Here is a 26,841-nt window from a genome sequence, read left to right as displayed (position 1 = left end):
ACTTCTTGTTGCACGTGTCCCGAGATCATTCCTTTTTACATCTGAATGGTCTTCCATTATGTAAACAAACCACACTTGGTTTATCCTTCATCAGTGCATGGACACTTGGGTTGTTTCTGCCTTTTGTCCGTAATGCTGCTCTGAACATCAGTGCACAGATGTGTATCTGAGCCCCTGCTCTCAGTTCTTTGGGGCATATACCTAGTAGTGTAATGGCTGGGTCCCATGGTAATTCTATACTTAACTTTCTGAGGAAAGTTGATCAGTTTCAGCGATGGTAAAAACTGGTTTTGGTAGTGGCAGCACTGTTTTACATTCCCACTAAAGATATTCTAAGGTTCCTTTTTCTCCACATCCTGTCAACCCTTGTTATTTTCCTTTTTTTACATAATAGTCAGTCTAGTGAATGTGAGGTGCATTTCTCTAATGACCAGTGGTGTTCAGCATTGTTTCCTGTGCTACTAGCCATTTGTTTATCTTCTTTACTGAAATATCTGTTCAAATCCTTTGCTCATTTTTAAATTTCAGCTATTTTCTTTTTGTAGATGAGTGGTAGGATTTCTTTAGATAGAGGAATTTCTCTTCACTTTCTTAGTAAGATCTTAGCACAGAAGTTTTTAGTTTTGATGATGTTCCATTTTTCTGATTTTCTTTTGTTGCTTGTTCTTTTGGTGTAAGATCTAAGATTGTATTGCCTTAATGCACGGTTCTGAAGATGTTCCCCTGTGTTTTCTTCTAGGAGTTTTATAGGTTTAGGTCTTTCATCTATTTCAAGTTAGAACTTTTTTTCCCTTATTAGAGAAATTTAGGCATTCTTCACGTATTCTTAATGTAAGCATCATTCTCAGATTTTTGGTGGTTGGGTTGTAAATAATCTTCCCCCTCTATGATGTGTCTTTTCATTCTCTTAAGTGTCTTTCAAAGACCAGAAATTGTTGGTTAAATATAATGATCGCCGGTTTATGATTTTTTTCTTACAATAGTGTGTTAGGCAGAATAACAGTCCCCAGAGATGTCCATGTACTGAGCCCTGGAACTTGTGAATACATCACAAGCAGAGGGGAGTTAAGGTTGCTCATTGGTTGACCTCAAAATAGGATTTGCCTGGATTATTTAAGTGACCCCAGGGTAATCACAAGGGAAATGGAAGAGGCAGAGAAAGAGATACAATGACGGAAGCAGGACAGAGCAGTGCGCTGTGAGCACTTGACTGGCCGTTGCTACCTCTGAAGGTGGACAAAGGGGCCAGTGACCAAGGGATGCGAGCAACCTCTGGAAGCTGGGAAAGGTGACGCAATGGGTTCTCCCCTAGAACCAGCCAAGGGGTCTGTTGACACCTTGACCTTGGCCCCATGCAGCCCATTTTGGGCTTCTGACCTCCAGAAGGTCAGACATTTGTGTCACTTACCTAACTGTGTTTGTTACAACAGCAATAGAAAACTAATGTGAATAGATTTGTGCTTTTCATGTCCCGTCTAAGAAATCTTTGCTGAAGAAACAGAAATCCTTCTTCCTTAATTTTCAGTGATGGTGCTAGGTAAGGGTCTTTCTCTGTCTGTCTTTTGCATTTGGATGTCCAGTTGTTCCAACACCATGTATTGGAAAGACCATCTTTTCCCGTGGAGTTCCCTTGGCACCGTTGTTGGCGTCACTAGACCATGTGAGCAGGGGCTGCCTCTGAGCTCTGCTCCCTTCCGTTGGCGCGTGTGTCTGTCCTTGTGCAGATGCTACTTGATTACTGTGGCTTTATGGAACATTGAAACCCTGTCATGTGACTCCTTCAACTTTGCTCTTCTCTGTCAAAATCATTTTGCTGTTTTAGTTCCTTTGCTCTTCCACATGCATTTTAGAGAGCTTGTCAAGTTCTGTAACAAGCAGGGTTTTGATTGACACTGCATTGAATCTATTGTAAATCAATTTGGGGCCAGGAAAGGTGACATGGGAGGTTGAGGGTAAAAAGTGGCCTGATACTTCCACGTCAAGTGCGTTGTCACAGGCTGACTTTAGGATGGAGAACGTGTGGAGGTGGCCACCTCGGGTTGGGGTCTCTTAAAGCCATCTCTTTCCGGTTCCCCTTGGAAAGTCTTTACTCTCCCCCTGGCCTAAGGGCAGGAGGGTGTGGGCTGCAAAGCACAGGAGTCAGGAAGGGTGATTGCTCTCATTGGATTGGTGGGAGTGGTGGGATGAGAGCCAGTATCAGGAACGAATTTTAAAAGCTGCATGTTTTCAACTTCATGCTGACCTTTCCCGGGCTTGGATGTGGTGTCCTCTGCCGTGCAGTGTAGTGCAGTTATCCGTGCTCTAAGCAAACCTCTTTCCTGCTGGTCCAGAGAGGGGCAGACCCCTCTCCACTCTCACGCTGGGAAATGCAAACCCCAGAGACTGAATCAGAATTCTTCAGTGGGGATAGTCACGGAGAATACTGTCGTGAAGAAGAGATACTCTTGCTTTCATCTCAGTCCAGTCTATTCTTCAGCTCCTTTTTTAGTTGGATTATGAAATTTCTAGATAAATTCAATAATAAAAGGTAAAAAACTCAGCAGCTTAGAAGAGGGGGAAAGAGATATTGGCTCAGAAGAGATCATTTTCCTGAAAGAAGTTTATTCCATAAAGTAGAAGAAAAATTAGAACTTGCCTGCTATTTTCAATGAGTTATGAGAAGTCATAATTCTAATAATTAATTTATTATATATAATCTTACTGTGACAGAAAGAATATGATAAAGCCAAAGCCTAATTAGACCAAATGACATCTTTGAAACTAGTAGCCAGGAGTTGAAACTATATGATAAGTGAAAAGGAAAGCACACTGAAGAAAAACTATGGTCTGAATGGATAGATCACTCCTTGAGGTGAGAATGTGGCATCTAACTTGGGGATAATGGTCTTTCTTTAAGAAAAGGCAAAGCGCCTGCTGCAGTGTCACCCAAACGTGGTGGAAACCTCATAGACATGAGATCCTGGAGGTTGGAGCTAGAGTGTATGTGCTGTACAGTTTCCATAACCCTGGGTTTCTGAGCGCTGGGGGTCAGTGTGAGAGTGTGAGACCACAGTCTGCAGTCTCTGGAGAGCAAGGATGTTCTCGGCATACTTTATACTTAAGCTGCCACTTGCTTGAAAAGTTCTCATGTCTGGAATTTTAAAAATTTCCCAAACAAGTATCTCTTCCAAAGACTTTGTACTGACACTTACAAATCCAAGTGTATACATAAGAATTAGAAATACGCCTATCAAATCAGTGGGAAAGGATAAAATGCCAAATGTAGGGGGCATGGTTGTCAGTTAGGAAAGATGGACCCTCATTCTGTGTAATAAAATAATGGTGACTGAGTTGATTAAGTGTAATATATGAAACAGTAAAATTACTAGAATCCAATCTTGGTTGGAGAAAGAAAAGAAAAATCATGGTTTTCAGAAATAACAAAATCAAAAGTTAAACAGCAGACTAAGAAAAATTCCTTGCAACATATATATATATATATATATATATATATATATAGACAAACATTAATTTTCTTAAGAGCTTTAACAGCTAGATGAGAGACGTTGGTACGATCTTACAGCTCGTAAGGAAGAAATATACTTCCTGCAGTGGTGATTTGATTGAAGCTAACATCTCCCTATTAAATGCTCACTTCATATATAAAAGAAGGAAGCCAAAAAAAAAAAAGTAAAATTTTGGATGATGATGGATCTATTGGAGGGGACGCGAGCTTTTATTTGAAAGCTGGTGTTCCCGTGTGTGAACATTCAGGATAATTGCATTCATTCGAGGCTCCTCTGGGTCAGCAGCACAGTCAGGGCAGCCCGGACCTCGCTGTGGGGTCCCCAGGCCTCGGGGCGGCGCCGGCTGCGGCCAGACCCTGGACATCCTCCCTAGCGCCCTGCACCCTCGTTCCTGGGGGGCCTGCTCCCTCCTGAAGGCCGGGCCCAGCACTCCCTCCACCACCTTCCACGAGGGTTCACCGTGCACGCTTGCTGAGGCGGCAATTTTTGCCTGTTTGATTTGTGCCGTGTCCCCAGGGCCCAGGACAGTGACCGACAGAGCATGGACTCAGTAAAAGCGTGCCAGGCCCTGGGGTACAGCTGCCCCTCTAGTCGGGCTCCGTGGGGAACCGGGAGGTCAGCAATGGGCAGACAAGCTCAACCCTTCCACGAGGCGGTTGTACGTGGTGGGACGCTGGGGGCTGCCCTGTGGCCTGGCGGTGGGAGGGGGCTGCCTTAGGTCACGGGGCCAGGGGTCCGGTGGGAGCAGCTGCAGGGCGGGCAGGAGCCAGCCTTCCAGAAGGATGCCAGCCACGTCCCCAAGGGCACGCACAGCCCAGGGAGGGGCCACGCCTCCTTCGGTGGGTCACGCGTGGGACGCCTCTGGGTGTGTGTCCAGTGAAGGGACAGAGGAATGCTGAGTCCCATTTCTAAACTCCTTAAGTTTCTGTATTTGCTGTAGCCTAACACAGTCTTTGCTTTTTGCTTCCTTTTTTTTTTTTTAATTTAAAGGATATTTTTTTTTTTTTTTATGTTTTTTGATAGATGAGGGTTACTACCAGGGTGGAAAATTTCAGTTTGAAACTGAAGTTCCTGATGCATACAACATGGTGGTGAGTAGACGGCATCTGCCTCATCTTCCGTCTTGGGGTGGGCGACCCTGTGGCTGTGGGCCCTTGCTTTTGAGGAACCTGTGAACCATTTAGGGAGATGAGATATAAGTGCAGCAGGCAGCAGAGATACCGAGAAATAGTAGGGATTTAGAAAAGGAAAGGCGATGCTTTGGGGAAGTGGTTGGAACCAGTGCAGGTTGGAGGGAGAAACAGCGTTGGAGTTGTGTGGCCTTTGGTGCACACCCAGGAGGGTGTCCCCGTCTGAGCGAAGGTGCGAACAAGGTCCCACAGCAGGCGTCAGGGCCTCAGCCACACCGACCTGCATGGAGGGTTGGGGGTGGGGTGGGGGAACGGGAGAGCTCAGATGTGGGGGCTCTGTGGGGCATTTTCAATTTGTAGTGAGAGACCACTGAAGATTTTGAACACCTCCACACACACCTGAGCCAGGGAGGGAACATGGGGAGGGGGAGGACGGGTGGGGAGGTGGGAAGAGATAGAGCAATATATTTGCTTTGGTGCAAACTGCAGCATCTCTCTGTCTGGACTGTAGGGAGTTGGGATACGCCGAGTCCTTATACATTTTTCCCCTGATGCTTTCTAACCCTTCTAGGCCTATCAAATGGTAAAGAAAAGTCTGATGGTGTGAAACTATGCCTCTTGTTCACCTGAAGATGTGGGCGTTGGGAACACCAGGTGCCCCATTATTTTGCCCGAAGCAGTTCATATCCCCCACCCCCAGGCATGTGGGAATATATGCTCACAACGTATTTTTACTTGAGGTTGACCTTTTTCTCTAGAAATTGATCTTCACTGAGTTACTACATAAAAGTTCTTTTTGAAATATAATTGGTACGGTTGAGGAAAAGTTGGGAACTCAAGGGGGGACAAAAAGGGGTGTAATTTTAATCTTTTCTGAAATGCCTATTTCCCTACCTGTCCATCCAGCTAGCTATGAGACTGTCCTTATTTTTGAAATCATAAATTGAAAACCCTTCCTCGACAGAACACTCGGTGCTGTCAAGGTGAGAGGCAGCTTGAGTGATTTGATTTCAGTGCAGATATTTACACTTGGGGCTCTGTGAATGGTTTCTGGAAAAACAACCAGATGGACAATATTTTAAGTTTCAGATGAGTAATACTCTCATTACTTGTGCCATCTGTATGGGTTGCTCATCAGTCCATGGTGAGTTTATGACATCCTTTCAGAGAACTACTGAGTTGTTGGAAAGGAGGAAAGTTATTTAGGGAAAAGTTTCACATAAGCTGATAACACTTTTCATGCAAGCCTCAGAGAGTCAGAGAACAGTGCGTAGTTTTAGGGATGCCTTCTAGCATTGCTCAGTAGTAATTTCCAGTTCCCACTGTTTTCGCTAAATGAGAAAATACCCAGGAAGGAACAAATGTTCATGGAGTGCCTGTGTGCCCGGAGCTTCCTCTCGCCCTGCCTTGCTTCTCTCTCCCAGCCGCAGCCCAGGGCGGGGTGGGCCGGGGCCCTTCCATGAGCATGCTGCGGGCACCTCGGCAGTGAGGCTGGCAGTGGAGGCGTCAGTGCAAAGCGCAGCCCTGCGTGTGGTGTGAACGTGTGCTGGCGAGTCAGGGTCACGCCCGGCACCCAGGGCGGCATGCCAACAAGGCATGCCAACAAGCGTCAGCGTGGTGGCGCGGACACGGGGACACGCTGCCGTGGCTCTCATTCAGCCCTCTGTGCTCTCTGCCTCCATGTCTTGCAGCCTCCCAAAGTAAAATGCTTGACCAGAGTCTGGCACCCCAACATCACGGAGACAGGGGAGATATGTCTAAGGTAGGTTTCCTTTCCCTCCCTGTCTTGTGCATTCTGAGGCTTCTGGGGCTTTTTACAATGTCACCTCCCATGAGAGGAGGTTTGGGCAAAGACACCTCAGGCTTTGGGGAGGCGGTAGCTGAAGAAGCCTGTGTGCTGCTGCTTTTTTAATGTTTTTACTGAGAAATATCCACACACGTACACTCCAACCATAGTGTGCAATCACTGGCTTACACTATCATCACATGGCTGTGAATTCTTCATCATGATTGTTTTCAGAACATTTCCATCACTCAAAAATAAAAAGAAACAAAGAGAAAAAAATTCTTACATCCCATTCCCCTGACCCTTTGGTCTCACTGACCCATAGTGTTTCAGTCTACCCAGTTTTTACCCTTTATCTTCCTCTATTATTTGTTTATTTATTATCCTTATTTTAAAACTCATCCATCCATACCCTGGATAAAAGGAGCATCAGGCACAAGGTTTTCACAATCAGTCACATTGTAAAAAGTATTGTTATACAATTGTCTTCAAGCAAAGCTCCTGGAACACAGCTCCCTCCAGCCACTCCACTACCCCATAAGTTAAAAAGGAATATCTGTGTAATGTGTGAGAATAATCTCCAGGATAGCCTCTCGACCCTGAAATCTCTCAGCCACGGAAACTTTATTTTGTCTCATTTTTCTCTTCCCTTTCGGTCAAGAAGGCTTTCTCAGTCCCTTGGTGCTGAGTCCCATCACATTCTAGGATTTCTGTCCCACATTACCAGGAAGGTCCACACCCCTGAGAGTCATGGCCCATGGGGAGGGCAGTGAGTTTGCTGTCCTGTTGGCTGGAGAGAGAGGGGCCACACCTGAGCAACAAAAGAGGTTCTGTTGTGAGTGACTCTTAGGCCTAATTTTCAGCAGGCTTAGCCTATCCTTTGTAGGGTTAAGTTTCATATGAACAAACCCCAAGATTGGGAGCTCAGCTTCTTGCTTTGGTTGTTCCCACTGCTTGTGAGGATATCAAGAATTCTCCACTTGGGGAATTTGAATTTTCCCCCTTTCTCACCATTCCCCCAAGGGGACTTTTGGGCACTTGGATTTAAGATGTCCTTGGTCGACCAGACCAGCCCTGCTGCCCAGAGGAGTCACACCAGGGCAAGAACCAGGCACTACCCAGTTCAGAGGTTTCTGTTTTCTGAGGTAGAGGATGGAAAGTGTATGGATTTTTAAAAATTAATTTAGTATTTGAGGTTTGTTGTTCTCTGTCACTTTCTCCTGTGAGGCAGTGATATTAGTTGCCTGAATGGGCTCTGGCATCAGGTCCCCAGTCCCACCCCCCACCCCCCCAAGTTTGCATCAGAGCCTCAGCCCACAGGTCCTAGTGCCCAACCCCCAGCCTACAGGCCCAGCCCCAGGCCCCAGGCCACCACAGGCCTCAGTGCCCAGCCCCTACTCCACAGGCCCCAGTGTCCCGGCCCAGCCTCTAGCCCACAGTCTCCAGTGCTCAGCCCCCAGCCCACTGGAGACCACGAGCTCCAGCACCCAGTGACTGTGTGACTTGGGCAGGTTATTTAAACCACAGGGCCTCCACACAGCCATGGTGTGGAAAATAGGTATTAAAAGATCCTTCCCACTTGTAATGTAGGTCTGAGCAGTCCTCAGGTCAGCCTGTTCCCCTTTCCTCCACTCTCCTACTCCCTGTAGTCACAGGTCTCCTTTGAAAGGGGACCTGCCAGCCCTGCTCCTGATGCTGCATGTTCTAATGCCAGGAGCCCTTTTGCTTTTTAAAAGTGCAATTAATACCTACTTTTCCATTTTATTTTTCTATGTAATACTCCCTTTTCAAACCAGGCTCATTGTTTTAATAGTTAAAAAAACTACATTTTGTAAGAGTGTACCTTATTTTTTTAAAGTATCTGTCCTGTAAAGTATTGGAACTTTAAAAATCTGATGCCCTTAGTTGAATTTGTGGATGGGATCTGGCTCACCTTGTCCCTCTCGGGTTTCCCCGATGCTCTTGGGACAAGCGGCTCTCGGGTTCACCTCTGAATCCCTCCCAGTTCCTACCTCTTGGTCAGAATTAGTTCTGAAGTAGGAATTCCTTGGCATGTGTATTGTCTTCAAGAAACTCAGATTACTAACAAAGTATGATAGGAACATCAGATGGTGGTTCCATGCAAAAGCCAGAAACCTTAAAGGAAAATATTGACAAATTTGACCACATTAAAAATTAAAATAAATACAAATTGGGATAAGAAAAGATTGCCTGGGTTAGTATCCTTTGTATGGAAATCTTCCCGCGAATCAACATAAAAATTAGACACATTCTCAGGAAAAATGAGTATAGGCTACAGTAGGTAATTCGTAAAAGAAGGAATGTGTGTGGTTAGTACACGTAAGGGCACAGGTGCTCATCTCCTTAGCAGTCACAAAAGGCGAGCGGGGTGAGGCGCTGCTCACACCTTCCACGCTCATTTCCTCTGCAGGGAAGGTTGTCAGATAAGAGCAAGTAGGGCATGTAATACGAGTTTTCTTTTTTTCTTTTTTCTTTTTAAGCTTCAGAGTAAACTTGGTCAGTTTAATATATGTCATATTTATTTCAACTTAAGGTTACAGCTTTGATTCAAATTCTACATATTTTTATTTTTCTCTCGATCTAAATTAACTTGTATGAATTTGAACACACTCAGATTCTAAAATTTTTTTCACAGGTAGCAATTATGACCTATAAAGCCTGATTTTAAAATGTAAGCTTAGGAAATGTTATATACAAATCAAAACCAACAGCATGATAATTCAGTAGTGCAAAAAATAATTTCATCACAGAAGGAAGCCTTGCAAGCATTTCACAGTCCATGATCCTTGCATGTATGGAATTCCCACTTATAAAGAGCATGTGTGATACGTGTCTCTGTAGACCAGCATGCAGCAGGGTGAGACACAGACACCACCAAGTCCCTTCAGCTCGTGGCTTCTGGGCCTCCCCACCCCAGAGGTGGCTGCCACCCAGAGCCTTGTGTGAATCTGCTTTTATCCTTAAGTTTTCCCTTCTGAGTTTTTTAAAAACCAGCTGTGAAAATGCCATGTACCACGAGCTGTTGGCTGGGAGGACCTGCCCTTCCAGGTGCCTGACATCAGGCATCCCCTTCACTGTACCTCAGTTCCCTTGTCCCTGAAATGGCACAGATGGCAGCACCTTCTCATGGGCTCATGTGATACACGAGTAGGGAGCCTAGGTGCCAGTCGCTGCTCTTCTTTTTGTGGCCATCGTCATTTTCTATATATTAAATTGACAGATGGTGTTGTATGTTAAAAAGCTCTGTGCTTAAAACTTCTATGTCGGGCTGGGCCACGGTGGCTCAGCAGGCAAGAATGCTCACCTGCCATGCCAGAGGACCTGGGTTTGATTCCCGATGCCTGCCCATGTAAAAAAAAAACTTCTATGTCCTTGTGGGTTAAAGATCTGTGTACAGTAAATAGACAATGGACATATTAGTTGAATTTGTGTTTAGCTTAGAAAAGGCCTTCTTAAGCAAGGCAAGAATCCAAGAAGCCAAAAAAAGGAAGACCTGAGTTATGTGCAAAGTCAATCTGTGTGGCACAAATAAAGCCCAAAGATGAACTGGGAGAAAGAGTGCTCCATGCGTGTGGCTGCCGTCCACTCCACATCTAACTGCTGTGCCTCTCTGTGTCTGTCTAGTTTACTGCGAGAGCACTCAATTGATGGCACTGGCTGGGCACCCACGAGGACGCTAAAGGTAGGGTGAACTGCCTTTCCATCACACCTCTATTCCCAGCCTGCAGACCGGCCTCCTGGGAGATCACTGGCCTGCAGCTGACTGCCCTCCCCCCATCCCTGCACCCCAGGCAGCCAGGCTCACCTGCACTTCCCCCACCTACCTGGCACTGCTGACCCCCATGCCAGCAGCCAGGCCACCTGCTCCGCCTGTCCAGCACTGCTGACCGCCCTTCAACCTCAGTGCTACAGATAATTTGCAGTTTCTCTTCACTCTCCCCCAGTCTTCTATAGTTGTCTCATTTTTTAAGAAGAGGAAAGTTACCAGAAAGAGAAAGCGGTGGTGGTCCTCTCCAGGGCTGGTGACTGGAGAGCAGCAGAATGCCCTGAGGGGGTTCTCGGGGTCAGAGGAAGAACAGGGATTGTACCCTTGACCCGATTGCTTCCATAGCCTCGGCTTAAGCTGGCCTCGGTTGGAGCAGGGCCCTGGTCCTTCGCAGGGCTTTTCTGCAGGGACACCTGCAGTTTTTTTTATATGACCTGAACTGTTTATGAGGACGAGGCAGCATGTTTGGCTGCCTTCACTTGGTGGTCTGTAGCACTTGGTTTTTCACCCTCATCTTTAAAAATAGGTATATTTTTATTGATAGATCTTTGCAACATACATTCCAACCATATTATACAATCAGTGGCTCACAGTATCATAACATAGTTGTGCATTTAGCACCATGATCATTTTTAGAACATGTACATCACTGTAGAAAAGGAAAGAAAAAGAAAAAGGAAAAACTCATACATCCCATACCCCTTACCCTTCCCACTCTTTCATTAACCACTAATATTTCTATCTAACCGATTTTTTATCCTTTAACTCCATTATTTATCCTCATGTTTTTACTCATCTGTCCATACCCTGGATAAAAGGAACATCAGACACAAGGTTTTCACAATCATACAGTCATATTGAAAAAGCTGTGTAGTTATACAGTCATCTTCAAGAATCAAGGCTACTAGAACACAGCTCAACAGTTTCAGGTACTTCCTTCCAGCCACTTCAAAGTACTATAAACTAAAAAGAGATATCTACATAATGCATAAGAGCAACCTCCAGGATAACCTCTTGACTGTTTGAAATCTCTGTCACTGAGACTTTATTTCGTCTCATTCCTCTCTTCCCCCTTTTGGTCAAGAAGCCCTTCTCGGTCCCGTGATGCTCATCCTGGGAGTCCTGTGTCACATGGCGGGGGTTGGTGAGTTCACCTTCTAAGTTGGCTTAGATGCAGCATCTGAACAACAAGAGAGATTCTCTGGGAGTGAGTCTTAGGTCTAATTTTTTTTTCATGGGCAGGCACTGGAAATCGAACCCAGGTCTCAGGCTTTGCAGGCAAGAAGTCTGCCTGCTGAGCCACCGTGGCCCGCCTTCTTAGGCCTAATTTTAAGTAGACTTAGACTATTCTTTGCAGGAATAAGTTTCATTGGGGTGAACCACACGATCAAGGACTCAGCCTATTGATTTGGTTGTCCCCACTGCTTGTGAGGATATCAGGAATTCCCCAAATGGGGAAATTTTAAATTTCCTTCTTTCTCCCTGGCCCCCCAAGGGGACTTTGCAAATGTTTTTTTATTCTCTTCCCAAATTACTCTGGGATATATTGGAGCGTCACACTAACCTGCACAAACCAACAAGATCTCACACCCTATTCACGGTTCCATGTAATTATTCACGAGTAGGCCTCTGTGCAGTCTCCTCCCAGGTATCTCCTTCCTAAAGAGCATTTCCCCAACCCAATAGGGCAGCCCCATTAGCCCGTCTGCACCCTGGCAAAAGGAGTGGTCCCCAGACCCAGGCCCACCTGCCCCAGTGCCCCTGTCCTGTCTAGGGTTGGCATCCTCACCTCATCACACTTGATGCCTAAGCACATGTGCCCCCCACAGCAGCCAAGGCCCATCATTGAAGGAGCCATAACAGTGGGGACTGCTACTGGCTTGGGTGCAGGGGCGGTCATCTTGCCCTGCAGTATCTTAACCTCAGTCCCCTTGTTCAGCTTGGACACATGTTCTTGAAAAGTGGTTCATTGTGTCAGGAGGACTAGGAGGAGGTGTGTTATTTTTATTTTTTATTTTTTGGGTGCATTGTCCGGGAATCAAACCCAGGTCTCCCACATGAAAGGCGGGCGTTCTAACCACTAAACTACCCGTGCACCCCAGGTGTGTTATTTTTAAAAACCATTTTTATGAAATATACACACAAAGAAAAAGTACACTTCAACAAGTAGTTATAAATTTCAGAGTTTGTCATGAGTTACCATTCCACTGTTTCAGATTCTTCCTCAAGCTGCTCCAAAACACTGGAAGCAAAAAGAAACACCAACACAGTGTTTCAGCAGTCAAACTCGTTTGTTAAATCCTATTTCTCTATTACACCTTCTCCTCCTTTGATCCCTTTCCTAATCTATAGAAGTCTTAAGGCATTGCCCATTCTGACTTTTTCATGTTGAAAAGGGGTGGCAACACAAAAGGATAGGAGCATGTAATTTATTGGAGTGGCTGGTCCCTCTGGATTTCAGGATTTATCTGACCTAGGAACCATTTGGAAATTAAAGGTTCCAGGAAAGCAAACTTAGTGCATGAAACTTTTATAAAGTCTCAGTTTGAGTCTTAGGTGTTCCCAAGAGTCCACAGAAGTGATGTTGGTTGGGGTCTAGCAAATCATGGCAAATGAGCACTGTCTAACTGAAGTTTGCCTAAGAATAGCCCTCAGAATAGCCTCTTGACTAATTGATCTCTCTTAGCCACTAATGCCTTATTTTACTACACTTCTGTTCTGCCTTTTGGTCTGGAAGTCATTGTCCATCCCATGGTGCCAGGGCCGGACTCATCCCCAGGATTCACGCCCCACGCTGTCACGGAGACTTTTGCCCTTGAATGTCATGTCCCACATTGAAGGAAGGGTAATGATTTTCCTTGCAGAGTTGGGCTTAGAGAAGAGAGGCCACATCCGAGCAACAGGAGAGGTTTCCTGGAAACAACTCTTAGGCCTCTTTATAGGTAGTCTTTGCTTCTCCACTACAGAAATGTTTCATAAGGACAAACCTCAAAATCCAGGGCTTGGCCTATTTTCTTTGGGGTCCCCAATGGTGAGAGGATACCCAAGGTTTCCCACATAAGAAAGTTTAATAGTTCCATGTATTTTTTTTTCTCCTTTAGACCCTCAAGGGACTCTACCAGTACTTTTTAATTATCAGTCCACCGTAGTCTGAGATGTATCCAGGTATTACATTAAGCTATACAGAATTACAAAGCCTCATTTGCATTCTGGACTCCAGGAGTTTGGGTTGTTTAAATGAGCTATCCAGACAGGTTAATTTAGATTGTGTTTTACAGAAAGTTTAGGTTCTAGACACAATAAACCTCTGCCTTTGGTCCCATGCAGTGAGTGAAGGTGTAGAGTACGTGCACCATCCGCTTTCACCCTGTGTTCTGATTTACCTCACACCCAGCCAGATTGGCTTCGTTTTTATTTCCATTTGAGGCCTGATCTCTTTTTTAGTTACTCTATGTGTTTATTATATATAGCTGTTATTTTATGTAGCTGATATTGTCATATAGCTGCGCTAACTTTTAGGGCTGCTGCTTTCCATTTCTGGGTCTTAAATCTCAGAGTTACTCGAAGTTCCTGGGAAATACCAGCTATACACATATAGCTCAGTGTCTCAGAATCTAGAAATACACTTACAACTTCAGACAAAGTGTAGCTGCTAAAAGGGCTTACAGTCTAGGCTCCCATTTTCTTATAAGTATTTTCTGAAAGAGACCTTAGCACGTGTGTTCTTTTCTTTCTGGTTTATTCTCTTCAGTCTTGTGCAAGCTGGTAATGAGTGTGGATTCTAAATTTAAGTTGTTGATCGAAAAGACCCTCTACTGCCCAAAGGGAAATGGTGATTCTTCTGGGCGTAGGCAGTGTGGCTGCTGTGTAGAGCTGTGGTTGGAGACCAGTGTAAGCAGGGCAGGAACGGGCCCCTCGACAAAGCCCCGTGAGGACAGAGCCTTTGAAAGCCAAAGCCTAGTGTCTGAACCTCCCACAGCCAGTTCCAGAGGGGTCTCAGGCATGGACCGGAGGTCAGACCCATCAGCCATCTTAACTTGAGGGTTTTTGCATCACTGTGACAGCCTGACAAGATGGGGAATGGAGTCCTCAGGTTCACTTGCACTGCAGTGAACTTGTGACACGTGCTGGGAGGGAGGCTGCAGGCTCTAGAAATGGCAGAGTGTTGTGTTAAGGTCACGGACTCTGGGGCTCTGACGCTTGCAGTGTGGCATTGGACAAGTTACTTAGTCTCTCCTGCCACAGTTTTCTCATTATAAAAAGGCAGTGATGATGGTATCTTGGCATAAAGATGCATGCCCTCTCCCCCAGTCACTGTGGCCTCTGTTTCTGGGGTGGACAGTCTAGAACTTGCAGGTCAGCCTCAAAGGCCTGTCACTCTCAGATGAACTCGTGGGTGTGGAAGGCACACTGCACCTGTGCCTTTCCCTTCGTTTTTAGGAATCACGTTTGTCCACAGATGGGAAATTGGGCTTAGTTGTACATAGTTCATGAAAGTTGTCTTTATCAAACCACCTGTAAGTCTCTGCCTCTGTCAGATGCACAAAAGCTAATAGGGGCTAATGATGCAGATGCTGGCATGGATGCCGTCCCTCAGGGACCATTACCGTGCACCTCAGTGGAGCTGGACAGGCCTTAGGCTCTGCCCCATGTGCATGGACTAGGCTTCCTTTCCTATGAGCATGCTACAGTTACTCTAGCTCTGCCTTTTGAAATGACTTCTGCAGAAAAGTAGCCTTCCCAGCACATGCTGACTTGGTAGCTCATTTGAGAGCCACCGTTAATTCCTCCTTCCCAGCTCTTGACGGGAAGGAGGGCCCATCACAGCATCACTGCTTCTGGAGGAAACTGAAGCCCAGGGAGGTGGCACGGGATCCCACTGCAAGCCGGCAGGTGCTGGCACTGAGCCAGAGTCAGGTCTGCTGTCTTAACACCCCTGGCCAGCCACTGCCAATGAAGAGTGGGTTCACAGAATAGTCCATCCTTCTCCGTGGAGGCGGCCTTCTGGGTGAATGGCAGAGGATCTCTTTACTGGCCTGTTGACATTCATGTGACAAGGTACATCCGCTTGCCAGAGTTCCCAGGAAGGTCCCTCTGGGCCTTGTTGCCCTCATCAGCTTGACCCTCTCACCCACCATCAGTTTTCTCTTTGGAAGAGGTGGCTTCCATAACCCCACTCACAGGTAGCACTCAGGAGCAAAGAAGCTGACCCATCACGTGCAGGGCGAGTGTTTCTAGCTCGGTGCACCTGTGTGCTTTCGAGCTTTTGTCCCTCCTGCAAGGTTGAGGCGCAGTGTCCTCGATTTTACTTCTAGAACTGCAGCATCTTCTCATTTAGCTTCTCTCCTTTCCTGTGTCCCCAGCCAGTCTGGTTCTCTTGTTGTTGCAGTCAAGCAGCCTGTAGATCAGATTGCTTATGAATATTTCCACCATAGCTACCTTGGGATGATTCCGGGGCCTCTGTAGCAGCACTTAGGTAAATGGGAACCAGGGTGTGTCATTTAGATGTTCAAATCCTGGTCAATGGTTATTTAAAAATTGAGTTACCTTGATGTTTCTCAGGGTTTCCACCCAGTTAATTGTGATGCTCTGCCTGAAAGGCTGCAGGAGCCAAACGCAGGGCGGCCCGTGAGTCTGTGCAAGGAGGGTCTGGGTCATTGCTGAGGTGTAGCATCGGGAGGGCACTAGGCTGGGTGGGTAGAGCAAGGCAGGGGGTAGGTGTGGTTCCCTCCTGGCCAGCAAGAGGCACCCTTTAGAGCCAAGTTTCACAACCAAAGCTACAGAGGATCACTCACTCACTTTTCATTCAGCAGGGGCTTTTGAGCCCTTCTGGCTGCTCGATGCTGGGGAGATGACCACAGACTGGTGTGGAGACCTCTCCCTTAGGCCAGACAGGACTGTTAGGTGCTGGGTGGCACCAAGTAGGCACTGGGGGCCAGCACAGTAAAGGGATTTTTGACACAGTTGCACATACTGAGTGGACACTTTAGACTAGTGTGCAGTTGTGTCTGCAGTTCCAAGTGTGGCCTGGCCCGTGCTTCTTCATGGAGCCCCTCACTGTCCCCTACTGTGGACCCCCTTCAGGACTCAGCTCTGTGCAGGGGATTCCCTCTGCCTGGCAGGCTCCCAGTTACCCTCCACTCCCCTGCTCACACGGCTGCCACTTCTCTGGGGCTGTGGTCCTCTTTGGTACTTCAGTGGTGCCCCTTCACCTGCTGACACCCACCTGTCTATCTCCCTCAACCAGAGAGCCCATCTCTGCCCTCAGCACCAGCCCTGGACTCTGCTTACAGCAAGAGGGCAGGGGGGCATGAATGGGTGGGTGGATGAATGGATGCATGGATGGATGAATACGTGGGTGATGGGAGGTGGGTAAATGTGGGGAAGAGCACATGACGAATATGAGAACAGGTCTAAAGGAGACAAGACTCTTTAACTGATTAAGAGACCAAGAAAGAATTTGTGTTTATGTCACAAGTCATAAGTTAGTTCAGATTTTTGAAAAATGGTATTTAATCTTATTTTAATGAAAGTCTCTGGTCCTTGAAAATATTTGCCTCCCTTGATTCTTGAAGTACCTTTAAAGCAAAATTATTAAGAAGGCTCTGGGTTGGCGAGTAGAGTAAGCAGCTTAATCTGTTATCCCCAAGAGACAATAGATGCTGAAAAGAAGAGATTTTTTGTTTTCTACTCTTTTTTTTTATATTGTTATTGACACATCTTCACACATAAACATTCCATACATGGTGTACAATCAGTAGCTCACAATATCACACAAACAGATTTTTTTTTTGCCCGGGCAGGCATCAGGAATCGAACCCGGGTCTCCAGCATGGCAGGGAAGAAGAACTCTGCCACTGAGCCACTGTTGCCCATCCTAGAACAGATTTTATTTTAAAGGTGACTTCTCAGAAGTCTGGACCATATCAGGTGAAGACGGGTAATGGCTGGTTTAAGGAGAAGCTGCCCCGTGCCAGCAGTGCCTGTGGGTCCTCAGGACACGGAGAGGGGCCTGTGGGTCCTGTTCTCATCAGAAGGAGGCGGGATGCTTGTGTTTTCTTTAATTGTATAGTCATCACTACTTGACATTGGTTGTCTTTTTGAACTTTCCAGAGTTTGCTGTTATATTTGAAGTAGGTTGTTCTAATTTTCCATCTTGAGAAAAACAAAGCATACTAAAGATAAGTTTTCACGCATAGTACATATTTCTTGGTCATGCATTTAAAGTGCTTTAAGTGCACAGGAGCCTGAAACTTACTTTTTATTTTCTTTCTCATTCCAGGATGTGGTTTGGGGATTAAACTCTTTATTTACTGTAAGTATTTTGATCAGAATTCCAAGGTTTTTCAATTCCCAATTGGTTTTAACATCACATTAAGGATAACACAAGGAAGTTAAATGGAAACAACTCCTGCAAATATTTTTCTCTCTTTCTGTTGCTCATTTATGAATGAGAAGTGGAGTACTCAGATGAGAGCTGAGGAGGGTAGATGGAGGACGGGGTCGTGGGGCAGGAGCAGAGCAGCCTTGGTGTGAGAATCTAGAATGTCTCACTTGTGCCTGCTGCTGTGGCTCCCTCTGCCTTCTGGGGGCACGAGGCCCCGCTGTCTGTTTTCACCTCTGTGGCGTGGGGTGGCCCGGCCTGGCCCCGTCTGTGCCTGGAGTTTCACTGTCCGCGCTATCAGCAGCCTCTTTGCTTTCAGGTGTCTGGGTTTGGATGAATCATTACTTGGTCTCCCAACCTTTAAAGCTTTTACTGCACCAGAGCCTTAGAGTTATTGCCTTATTTTCAGTGATGAGCTGCTAAAGTTTGCTGTTCTCAGAACCAAAGCAGATCTCAGTGGCCTAAAAGAACAGCCAGGTGCTGTCACTTGTACCTTTACATAGTACTGTTTATTCCTTTGAGTTTTTACTTTTTATTTGATAAAACTTTAAACTTCAGGCGTCTCGCTGTCTTTGAATAAAAAGAAAACATAGTTTTGATACTTGTGGAAAGATCTAAGGTTCCCCTATGAAAATTAGCCCACCTTGGATGCCTGGCTATCTCAGGAGCAGCTTCCTGGCATCCAGCTTCCGAATGCACTTGGGGCAGTATTCACGTGGAGCACCACTCGATGCAGGGATAGCAGGTGTGCCTGCCCCAGATGTGCAGCACGGCTACTGTGAGGTGGTCTCCCTGTGCTTCCCCACCCTGCCATTTTAGGGCACTGCACATGGAGGGCAAGCAGAGCCTCCCAGCTAGGCTGCATACCCTGCCTTCCTTTTTCCAGTTAGGGGCTTGTCACATGACCCTCCCTGCAGAGCCCCTGTGGCATGCAAATGCCCCGGACTCTTCCCAGTGTCATCCGGATCTTCTTAGTCCTCTTGGGAGCCAGTAAGCAAGGAGGCCTGGGCTCAGGCCATCCAGACAGTTGTCTGCTATGTGGGGTGTTTTGTTGCGAGTCTGCCTTTGGCCGTTTCCGTGAAAGTGAGCGTCAAAGGCTGAGCACAAATTTGTAACGGCCCCATGGCTGCATGTCCTGATACTGATAACACTGAGCTTCTCCGTGCTCAGCTTTGGGTGAGGGGGTTGAAAGCAGCAAGGTCTAACTCAGGCCACCCAGAGGCCACACCTGCTATTGTCATCAGCAACCAAACAGTTCCTTTCCGGAACCACCAGTCCTTCCAGGTTCTATAACCCATGAAACGGTTTCCACTGACCACCTACTCTACGGCTAATTTGGGGGCAACCAGAGCTGGAAATCTCCCCTTCCTACCCTCACCAAACCTCCTCAGTTCTAGAGTGGATCTAAATTGTGAATTCAGTCTGTCAAGATTCCTGCAACCAGTGTATCTATCACAGGTCAAATATGTGGTAAAGAAGTTCAGGGATTTTGCATGTCTGACATAGTCTGTATGGCTCATTGGGTATCTGGGATAATATGTACTTGACATTTTTGCCAGTCTGAGTCCAACTTTTTATTATAAGTAAACACTCATGGAGATTTATAATAGTCTTTGCTGTATTTCCAAGCACCCTAGGGCCCAGACTCCACAGTACGAAGGGGATGCTGTGGGCAACTTGAAAGATATGGGGGAAATCTAGTTGCAGTCAGAATAGAAACCATGCACTTACAAAGGCGTAGCTGTTGATCACAAAATGCACTGGAATTAGGAAAATGAATTTTTTGTGATGAAAGAATGTTTTATTTAGAAATGCTAATGGTGAGTATGGTTTTCATTCTCCAGTGATCAGAAATAGCTTGAGAAATTGCAATTGCAGTTCCCTCAGTTTTCACCAAACCTTTAACAATTACATGTGAACATGTGAATGTAGCCCTGACTTCATTCAGTCATTGAGTCACCATTTAAAAAAAAAAAAGTAGTACTCTTGTGTTCAAAGTGGGATTTCCCAGTTCTTCAGGTTGTTGTACCATTTGCTAATTAGATTTTGGTTTTGTGTCTCATAAAATGAAGATGTGTAAATGCAGAAGTAGCCTTCTTTCCAGTGTTTATTTTTAATTTCTCTCTTTTTAAGGACCTTTTGAATTTTGATGATCCACTGAATATTGAAGCTGCAGAACATCATTTGCGGGACAAGGTGAGCTAGTAGCAGACTCATTCTAGGCAGATATATTTGGTAAAAAAAATCATTGCTCTCTTAGGATTAAATATACAGGACTGTATTTAAAGCAATTTATATAAGTTTATGAATTATGTGTAGTAAATCTGAGCAGTCACAGGGTGGAATGATTTACCCGAGTTTTATAAAATGTGGTTTTCTAGTTGTATTCAGGATTAGTAAGGCAACTATTACTATTGCTTTATAACAAAACAGAAACGTATAAAGAAAGATGAGTAGTGGCTGTAAAGGTTGCAAAAACTTTTGCATCTTTGAACACCAATTGTGAGTACTACAGCAATTCAGTTCTGACTGTAACCTCCTGGGGTCCCCTATAAAACCACCCTACAGACACCTGTTATAAGGTGAGGGGTCAGTCCACCTGCCCTTCTGACCAGCTGGCTGCAAATTCACTGGTTCCTGCCACCATGTTGGGTTCAATAATTCACTACATCAACTCACAGAACACACTGAAAGCCCCACACCTGCTATTATAGATTTATTATACTAAAAGGATACAAATAAGGAGAAGCCAAAAGAAGGGTCTCCCATACAGGCTTCCATGGCTTCCCTGTGGAGGCAAAGCTCATCAGTGGGCCTTATCAATCATGGAAACTCCCCAGATTCTGTTGTGTAGGCCTGATTGGGGACATCAGTGTCCACATGGTTAAACGCCATCTGCAGCCCTCCCCCCACGACCCCAGAGGTTGGGAAGCCGGGCAGATCTGGTATCAGCTGAACCCACCTTGGCTAACCAAAGACACCCCTACTAAGGGCAGTTCCAGAGGCATGGAGGCTCCCTCCCCAGGGACAGAGACCAGCCAAGCAAGTTTTTCATCTCCTTCCAGAGCCACAGCCCCTGTGCCAGCCATGCCCCCCCCGCCCCGCCCATGCATTTCTCCTTCCCCACCCTCCGCAGACTCTGGACATGCCCAAATGTCTGGTTGGGGCTTCTCCTTAGCCCAAAAGGATGGGCTCATTCTTACTCAATTACTGTTTTGTTGTTTTTTCAGCTTTTTCTGCTCCAGGTCCAGGCATGAGCTATAACTCTTGGTAGGAGCCGCACAGTGATTAAGATGTGGCTGTACCAGGCTTTTTTTTTTCACTTTTTTCTTATTGGTGGACATTAGGGTTTTTTCCATGGGAGCTTTTCTTTTAATTATGAAAAATAACTGTACAAAAAAGCAATAACTTTCAAAGCACATGGCAACAATTAGTTGAACAGATTTCAGAGTTTGGTATGGGTTACAGTCTCACAATTTTAAGTTTTTCCTTCTGGTTGCTCCAGGACACTGCAAACTAAAAGAAATATCAATATAATGATTCAGCAGGCATATTCATTTGTTAAATCCTATTTTCTGTTACAACTCTACCTTCTCCTTTGATGTTTCTCCCAGTCTTTAGGGGTATTTGGCTGTACCCATTCTAGCTTTTTCGTGTTGGAAAGAGCTGTCAGGAATATGGAAGAGGGGGCTAGAACTAGTTGATGTTCTGGAGAAGTTGGCCTCTCTGAGTTTCTGTCACTTGTCAGTGACAGGGCCAGGCAGCCTCTGTTAGAATAACTAGTGTGCCCATTAGTGTGCGTTTCTACTTTGCCGTGTTTCCAGTAAGACAGCTGATTAAGGAGGTTATTCACCTGGTAATAAAATATCAGAACCCATTGGAAAGGAAAAAGTAAGTTCAAGAATTCCAAAGTTGATGTAAGTATGGTTATCAAATGTCCCCGTACTTGAATAGCCAGGGAGCTGTGGCATCTGCAGTGCTAACTGATAAAAAGAAGTGTGAAAAGCCTCCAGGGAGGGGAGCGTGGCTCAGGTAAAGAGGTCTGGAATGGACTCACCACACAGGCTCCTCATGCCCAGTGCAATGAGCAGTGTCCTGGCATCCTGAGTCTGGGGGACAGGAACTGAGCTGGTCTGAAAGCACCAGCCTAAGTGTAAAGCACAGTGTAGTGGAGGAGCCCAGGGTTTCCTTTTCTGAAACATTCCCCAGAACCTCACTGTGGATTGGCTTATACAGGCTTTGAACCTGGAAGGCTCTCAGAGCCATCCATTTGGTTCTAAATGTCCTGATGTCGAGGAATTGCTTCTGTTTATTTAAGAAGTGCTGTCTGCTGGATCCCATGTGGGTTTTACATGGGCCACATCTGACCTCCACACCCTCCAAGAACTGCAAGCACGGAAGCCTGGGGGCTTGGGAATCTCCACCAGGAGGGATTCTCAAGGGAGGACCACATCGTCGGGGACTTCTGCCGTCCTTGGCGGGGGGGGGGCTCTGCAGCTCCCATTCAAGCAGGACTCACCCTGATGGGGCCGTAGAGAGTAGGCACCTCGAACCAGGTCCAGGAAAGCGATCTGGGAGGGAGTTATACAAGTGAGGGTCTTTGCAGAGCAGCAGCATGGCTCGGACACACTGGCAGGGCAGAGTCCTGGCCTGATTGATGATGTGACTTTGATCCCACTTGTCTGGGCCCCAGTTTGCCCCTAGAAGACAAGGGAGGCGGTGAGGTGCTCTTGTAGCCCTTCCCCACGACGGGGTCACACACAGCAGGCCCTGGGGTGGGATGGGGAGGGGTGGGTGGAGCGCAGACCCTGTGGACCCTCTCGTTAGCCCTTTGCTTTGGTGGGTCTGGGCTGGTCATGAAGTGTCCATCCCTCTCACTGATCTGCTCTTCCCATTCTCTCCCTGGTTCCCTGGTAATCCACAGGAGGACTTCAGAAATAAAGTCGAAGACTACATTAAACGTTATGCCAGATGATACAAGGAGAAGACCTCAGGGCCACGGACTGCGTGCTCTAGATGCATCTCTAACTTAGAACTCAAGGTTAACCCACCTCCCCTGACCCCGAGCCCCTCTCAGTTTCCCTGGAGTGGACTAGTTCATGGCCACATTGCCCGGACGAAGAAATGCCTCTACTGCCTGTGCTCGGGGAGTTCAACTTCAATATGGCCAGATAGTGTGTTTTGAGTTCTAGAGAGTTGTCTGCTTATTTTGATATGTTTACTTTTTCAAAACTGTACTGTATAGGCTATTGATGACATTCTTGAAGTTTTAGTGAACTCAGAATTGAGGCTAGAGCTTGCTTGCTCTTTTCCCTAACAAGTGAGTTTCCCACACAGGTGATGCTAATGATGTATGTGTTCAGTGTAACCACAGACTGGCAATAAGAAATTCACTGCAAATGCGGATTGGATGCAAATTCTCTTAGCTTCTTCCAGAAATGTTGGCCCTACCTAGATGTCCTGAAGCTTGCCAGAATGCTTAGAATCATTTACTGTATATCTCTCACTGAAATGCATATTTTATTTAATGTAAGTATATTTTGGAACAGACTTGTAATTTGTACAATTTAATGCTTTAATTATTTTTTTCTATTCTCAGTTTGTATTTTCATTGTATAGAGCAGACAGAAAGCTGTTGGGTCAAGCAACTATTGAAAAGAAATACAAAGAAAATATGAAAGACAATTATTCATTCTGTCCAAATATAACAAGACTCTAGCTTCTAAAAATCAGAGCTCTTACTCTTAGGTCCAGATGTGGCAAGAATTTTGGGGCCCTTTGAAGCTAGATCTGAATGATAAAAATCTGGGAGCCCTTATGTGCTGCCTGGAGGAAGCCAGCTGGCATCCCAGGCCAGTGGGGAGCATGGCGTCCTGTCGAGGGGATTGTAAACCAGTAGGCAGTGCCTGTGGAGCTGCTTATCAAAGAGCCAGGCCCTCGTTGCCTCGCTGTCCTGGGGGACGCAAGAGGGACCCTGGGAACCCGTCCTCACAGTGTCTGGTGCCATCTGAAGCTGAACCTGTGGCCTTCTCTGTGCTGTGGTTCTGGCACTGTCGTGGGGGTGGGCCTCGTAGGCCTGGAGGCCCAGACGCGGCAGCGGGACAGAGCCATACCTGGTCAGGCTAGCGTACCTCAGGGTCAGAACACTGCAGAGAGGTGAGTGGACTTACTCCTGTGTGTAGACATTTGAACCAGTGAAATCAAATGCAAAATAAATGTTTGTATGGTTTCATTTGCTGCCTGTCTAACCCTCTGGTTTATTGATAGTCTCCTCAGATGTCTGGGCTCTCCCTGTCTGTCACTGTTGGTTAGCTGGATGTTCGCTGGTTCACATAAGCTCTGAGGATGAAGTCAGTCTGTTGTGGAGGTTCAGCAGGTAGGGACCGAAGGCCGAGCTTCCCATCTGTGCCCAAGGGACCTGAGGATGTCCCAGCTGGTGGGCCATGCCTGAGCGTACACAGAGCAGGAAGGGCCAGGCCTGTCGCGGCACCTGAACCTCCCAGGGCCTGGGTGAGGCACTTCCAGTTGACAGTCTCCCCAGGATCAGGGGATTTACCCAGTGAGCAGGGGCCTTCCTTCTGCTCAGGCAGGTGCCCCTCCTCAGTCCTGCCTCTCTGGCCCAGGTGGCTCAGGGCTGGGAGTCTCCAACTGCCGCTAAGTCCATACTAAAGTTAGGTCCCAGCCCTGTAGCCACCCATGGTGTGGGTGGAGACTGGAAGGTTTTCTCCTGAGAGCCCCTCTGGAGGGGCCCCACCGCCATCTGCAGTTAAAGGGTCACCCTCGCTCGGGCCACTGGAAGCCCGTGTGCCCTCCAGGTCAGTCCAAAACGGATGATGTCAGTAGTGCTTCCTTACCTAAGCATGTTTGCACAATAGAATAGTTCTTTGATGTTCAGGTATTAAGTATTTCCTCAGAAAATGCCGTTTTCAGATAACCCACCTTCCTTCAGAGCCCCCCAGATCCCATTACAAGGGGTGGCACTGTTACGGTGTTGGTACTGGCCAGTGGGACTTGGACCCTGACACCAAGCCTTTTGGCCTCTTTATCTGCATTTCACAGGTGCTCAGCCTTCTCCCCACTCTTGGGCCATACTGGCCTTTCTGGCCCCCCATCCACTGGTCCCCTACTGCCCAGTCACCGTTTTATGACTCCCAATATACTGGGGTGGGAGTCCCAAACTTGGCTCACCAGGCCAGCCCTGGAGACTGAGGAGGGCCAGGCAGTCCCTCTGAGCGGTGAAGCCTTTGTGCAGCTGTGGTGGCCTTGACGTTCCCACCCTTTGCTCCTAAGTTCCTTCCTGGTTCTGGGCTGGGCTTGGATGGCCCCCTAACTACTCGGGTCCTTACAGTTTCACATGTGAGCTGCATGGTTTCCAAGCACACTTTGAAGGAAGTCATTCCAGGATAGGACTCTCAGAAGGAAAAGGGTCATATCTCCTCTCCTACCTTCCCTTAAACGTCCCTCCAGCAAGTACCATCCCTTTGATACCAGTGAAAAGCTGTGGGTTTTATGATGCACTCAGATGACCAATTCCTGAGACAGGGGCTTCAGAGAGAGTTTATTGCTAAGTGTAAAGTAGATCCGGGGATCTGTTGGCCTAGAAGTCTGTCTCTCCAAGCTCCAGTGACTCTGAGGGATTTATAGTACCAACAGATCGGTAGGTTTAGGACAATGAGCACAGTGGCTCAAGATGATGCGGTTAGTGGTGATCTGATAATTGAGCCAGCACACACTGGTTACCTAGTCACAGAGCACAGGTAAGGGATGGCAGTCTTCATGTGATGGTGGCATGACTTTTAGTGTTATAATGAGGTCTAGGGAGATCACTTACGGGGAGTTTACTACTGTGTAAGTGAGGTGGGCCCGTGATGGTCAAATCCAGCTCTGTCCAGCAGGATGGCTTTGGACTTGGGCTGGGTCAGTTCTGGGTTGACCTGAGGCCTTTCATTAATGAGTATCAGGGGCTGTCTTTAGTGATCATAAAGGCTCTAAAATTAAAAACAGGATAAGGGGGTTCAAGTGAGTTCAGTCACAGGATTTTACAGTCCCAAAAGAAAGGCCAGATAGTTACATAGTCATTATCAGAGATCAAAGCAGTTGGATTAAAGTTCAGTAATTTCAGGTATTTCCCTCTGGGTATTCTAATATACCAGAAAGTAAAAAGAAATGTCTACAAAATGATCCCATAATCATAATCTCTTGTTAGACACTAACTTCTCAATTGCCCCGTTGCTGAGCTCCTCCCAAGGAGCGTCATCACTGTGGGGCCGGCCACTCCCCCCCTGCTGGGCTCCTCTCCCCCTTTCTTGCCCCTTATCCTGGTTTCTGACCAGCTGCATGGAGCAGGACCCCAGCGAGCAGCGGCTTGTACAGTTAACTGTCCCACGCTCCCATGCTTTCTTGCCCTCAGTCTCAAGTCCCATAGAGGGCTGCTTATGGGATTCCACTAGCTCTATAAATTAGGCCGGGTTATGGAACAACCAGGGGAGAAGTCATCGCAGTGTAAAGTGGACCTAAAATCTTTGTAGAGAGCTGATTCAGACTATATCCTGTAATGACAGCTATTTTTCCTATAAGGAACAAAGCCCCATCATGGAGTGTAGTCCTTAGAAAGAGCACATGCTTTGGTAGTTTCAGTAGCTCAGGGTGCCCATGCATGTTTTCCTTGGCCCATGGTGACTTGTCCACCTGATGCCCACAGGCCTGTCTAGAAAGATCTCATTGGGTAAAGGACACAGTGGCGGACCAGCCCAGGAGCCCTCCTCCTGACAGGCCTGCCATGAGTCCTTGTGGCAGCAGAAACACTAAAGAGCCCTTCTGCTGGGCTCTGGGGCTTTAAAACCTCCTGGACAGCGGACTCCCAGGCAGTGGTGACCACCACGAGCTTGTTCAGTAGACAAGAATTCTTCAGCGGAGTAGTTTAAAACTCGTCGGTTGTTTTGTCCCAGTTTCTTCCCCTTTAAAACTCATAGCACTAATTGTGCTTTCTGATCGAACTTGCCTAAGTAGAACCTCCTAGCTTCCTAAGAGGTTTTAAAAATAAATCACAAATTCGTCACCATCAGATTGATTTTTTTGCTGATATCAAATTCACTGGATGTTTTCCTGTAAAAATTCTAACAAAAAGATGTAAACCACTAGTTCCAGCTCTTTCCCTGTTTATTTGTCGATTCCAGGATTGCTTCTGTCTTCATCCACTTAGAAATGTCTACTCATGAAAGTAAATTCAGGTTCGGTATAAGTTCGTT

The 26,841-nt window shown here is 46.6% G+C and overlaps 1 protein-coding gene across 2 annotated transcripts in view; it reads left to right on the top strand.

The window, feature by feature from the left end:
- Positions 1–23,825, top strand: part of UBE2F (ubiquitin conjugating enzyme E2 F (putative)) — a 61,932-nt gene extending 38,107 nt beyond the window's left edge. For both annotated transcript variants that reach the window (XM_077155559.1, XM_077155560.1), the window contains exons 5-10: positions 4,530–4,597; positions 6,328–6,398; positions 10,068–10,125; positions 17,492–17,524; positions 19,727–19,789; positions 22,518–23,825. In XM_077155559.1, coding sequence (XP_077011674.1) covers positions 4,530–4,597; positions 6,328–6,398; positions 10,068–10,125; positions 17,492–17,524; positions 19,727–19,789; positions 22,518–22,568 — 344 coding nt within the window. In that variant the 3' untranslated portion in view covers positions 22,569–23,825. The remainder of the gene's footprint in view (positions 1–4,529; positions 4,598–6,327; positions 6,399–10,067; positions 10,126–17,491; positions 17,525–19,726; positions 19,790–22,517) is intronic.
- Positions 23,826–26,841: the final 3,016 nt, after the last annotated feature.

This window comes from Tamandua tetradactyla, chromosome 3, assembly GCF_023851605.1.
Source record: "Tamandua tetradactyla isolate mTamTet1 chromosome 3, mTamTet1.pri, whole genome shotgun sequence".
NCBI classification, from domain to species: domain Eukaryota; kingdom Metazoa; phylum Chordata; class Mammalia; order Pilosa; family Myrmecophagidae; genus Tamandua; species Tamandua tetradactyla.
The sequence above is the reverse complement of the archived record's forward strand: the minus strand, read 5'-3'. Positions and strand labels throughout refer to the sequence as shown.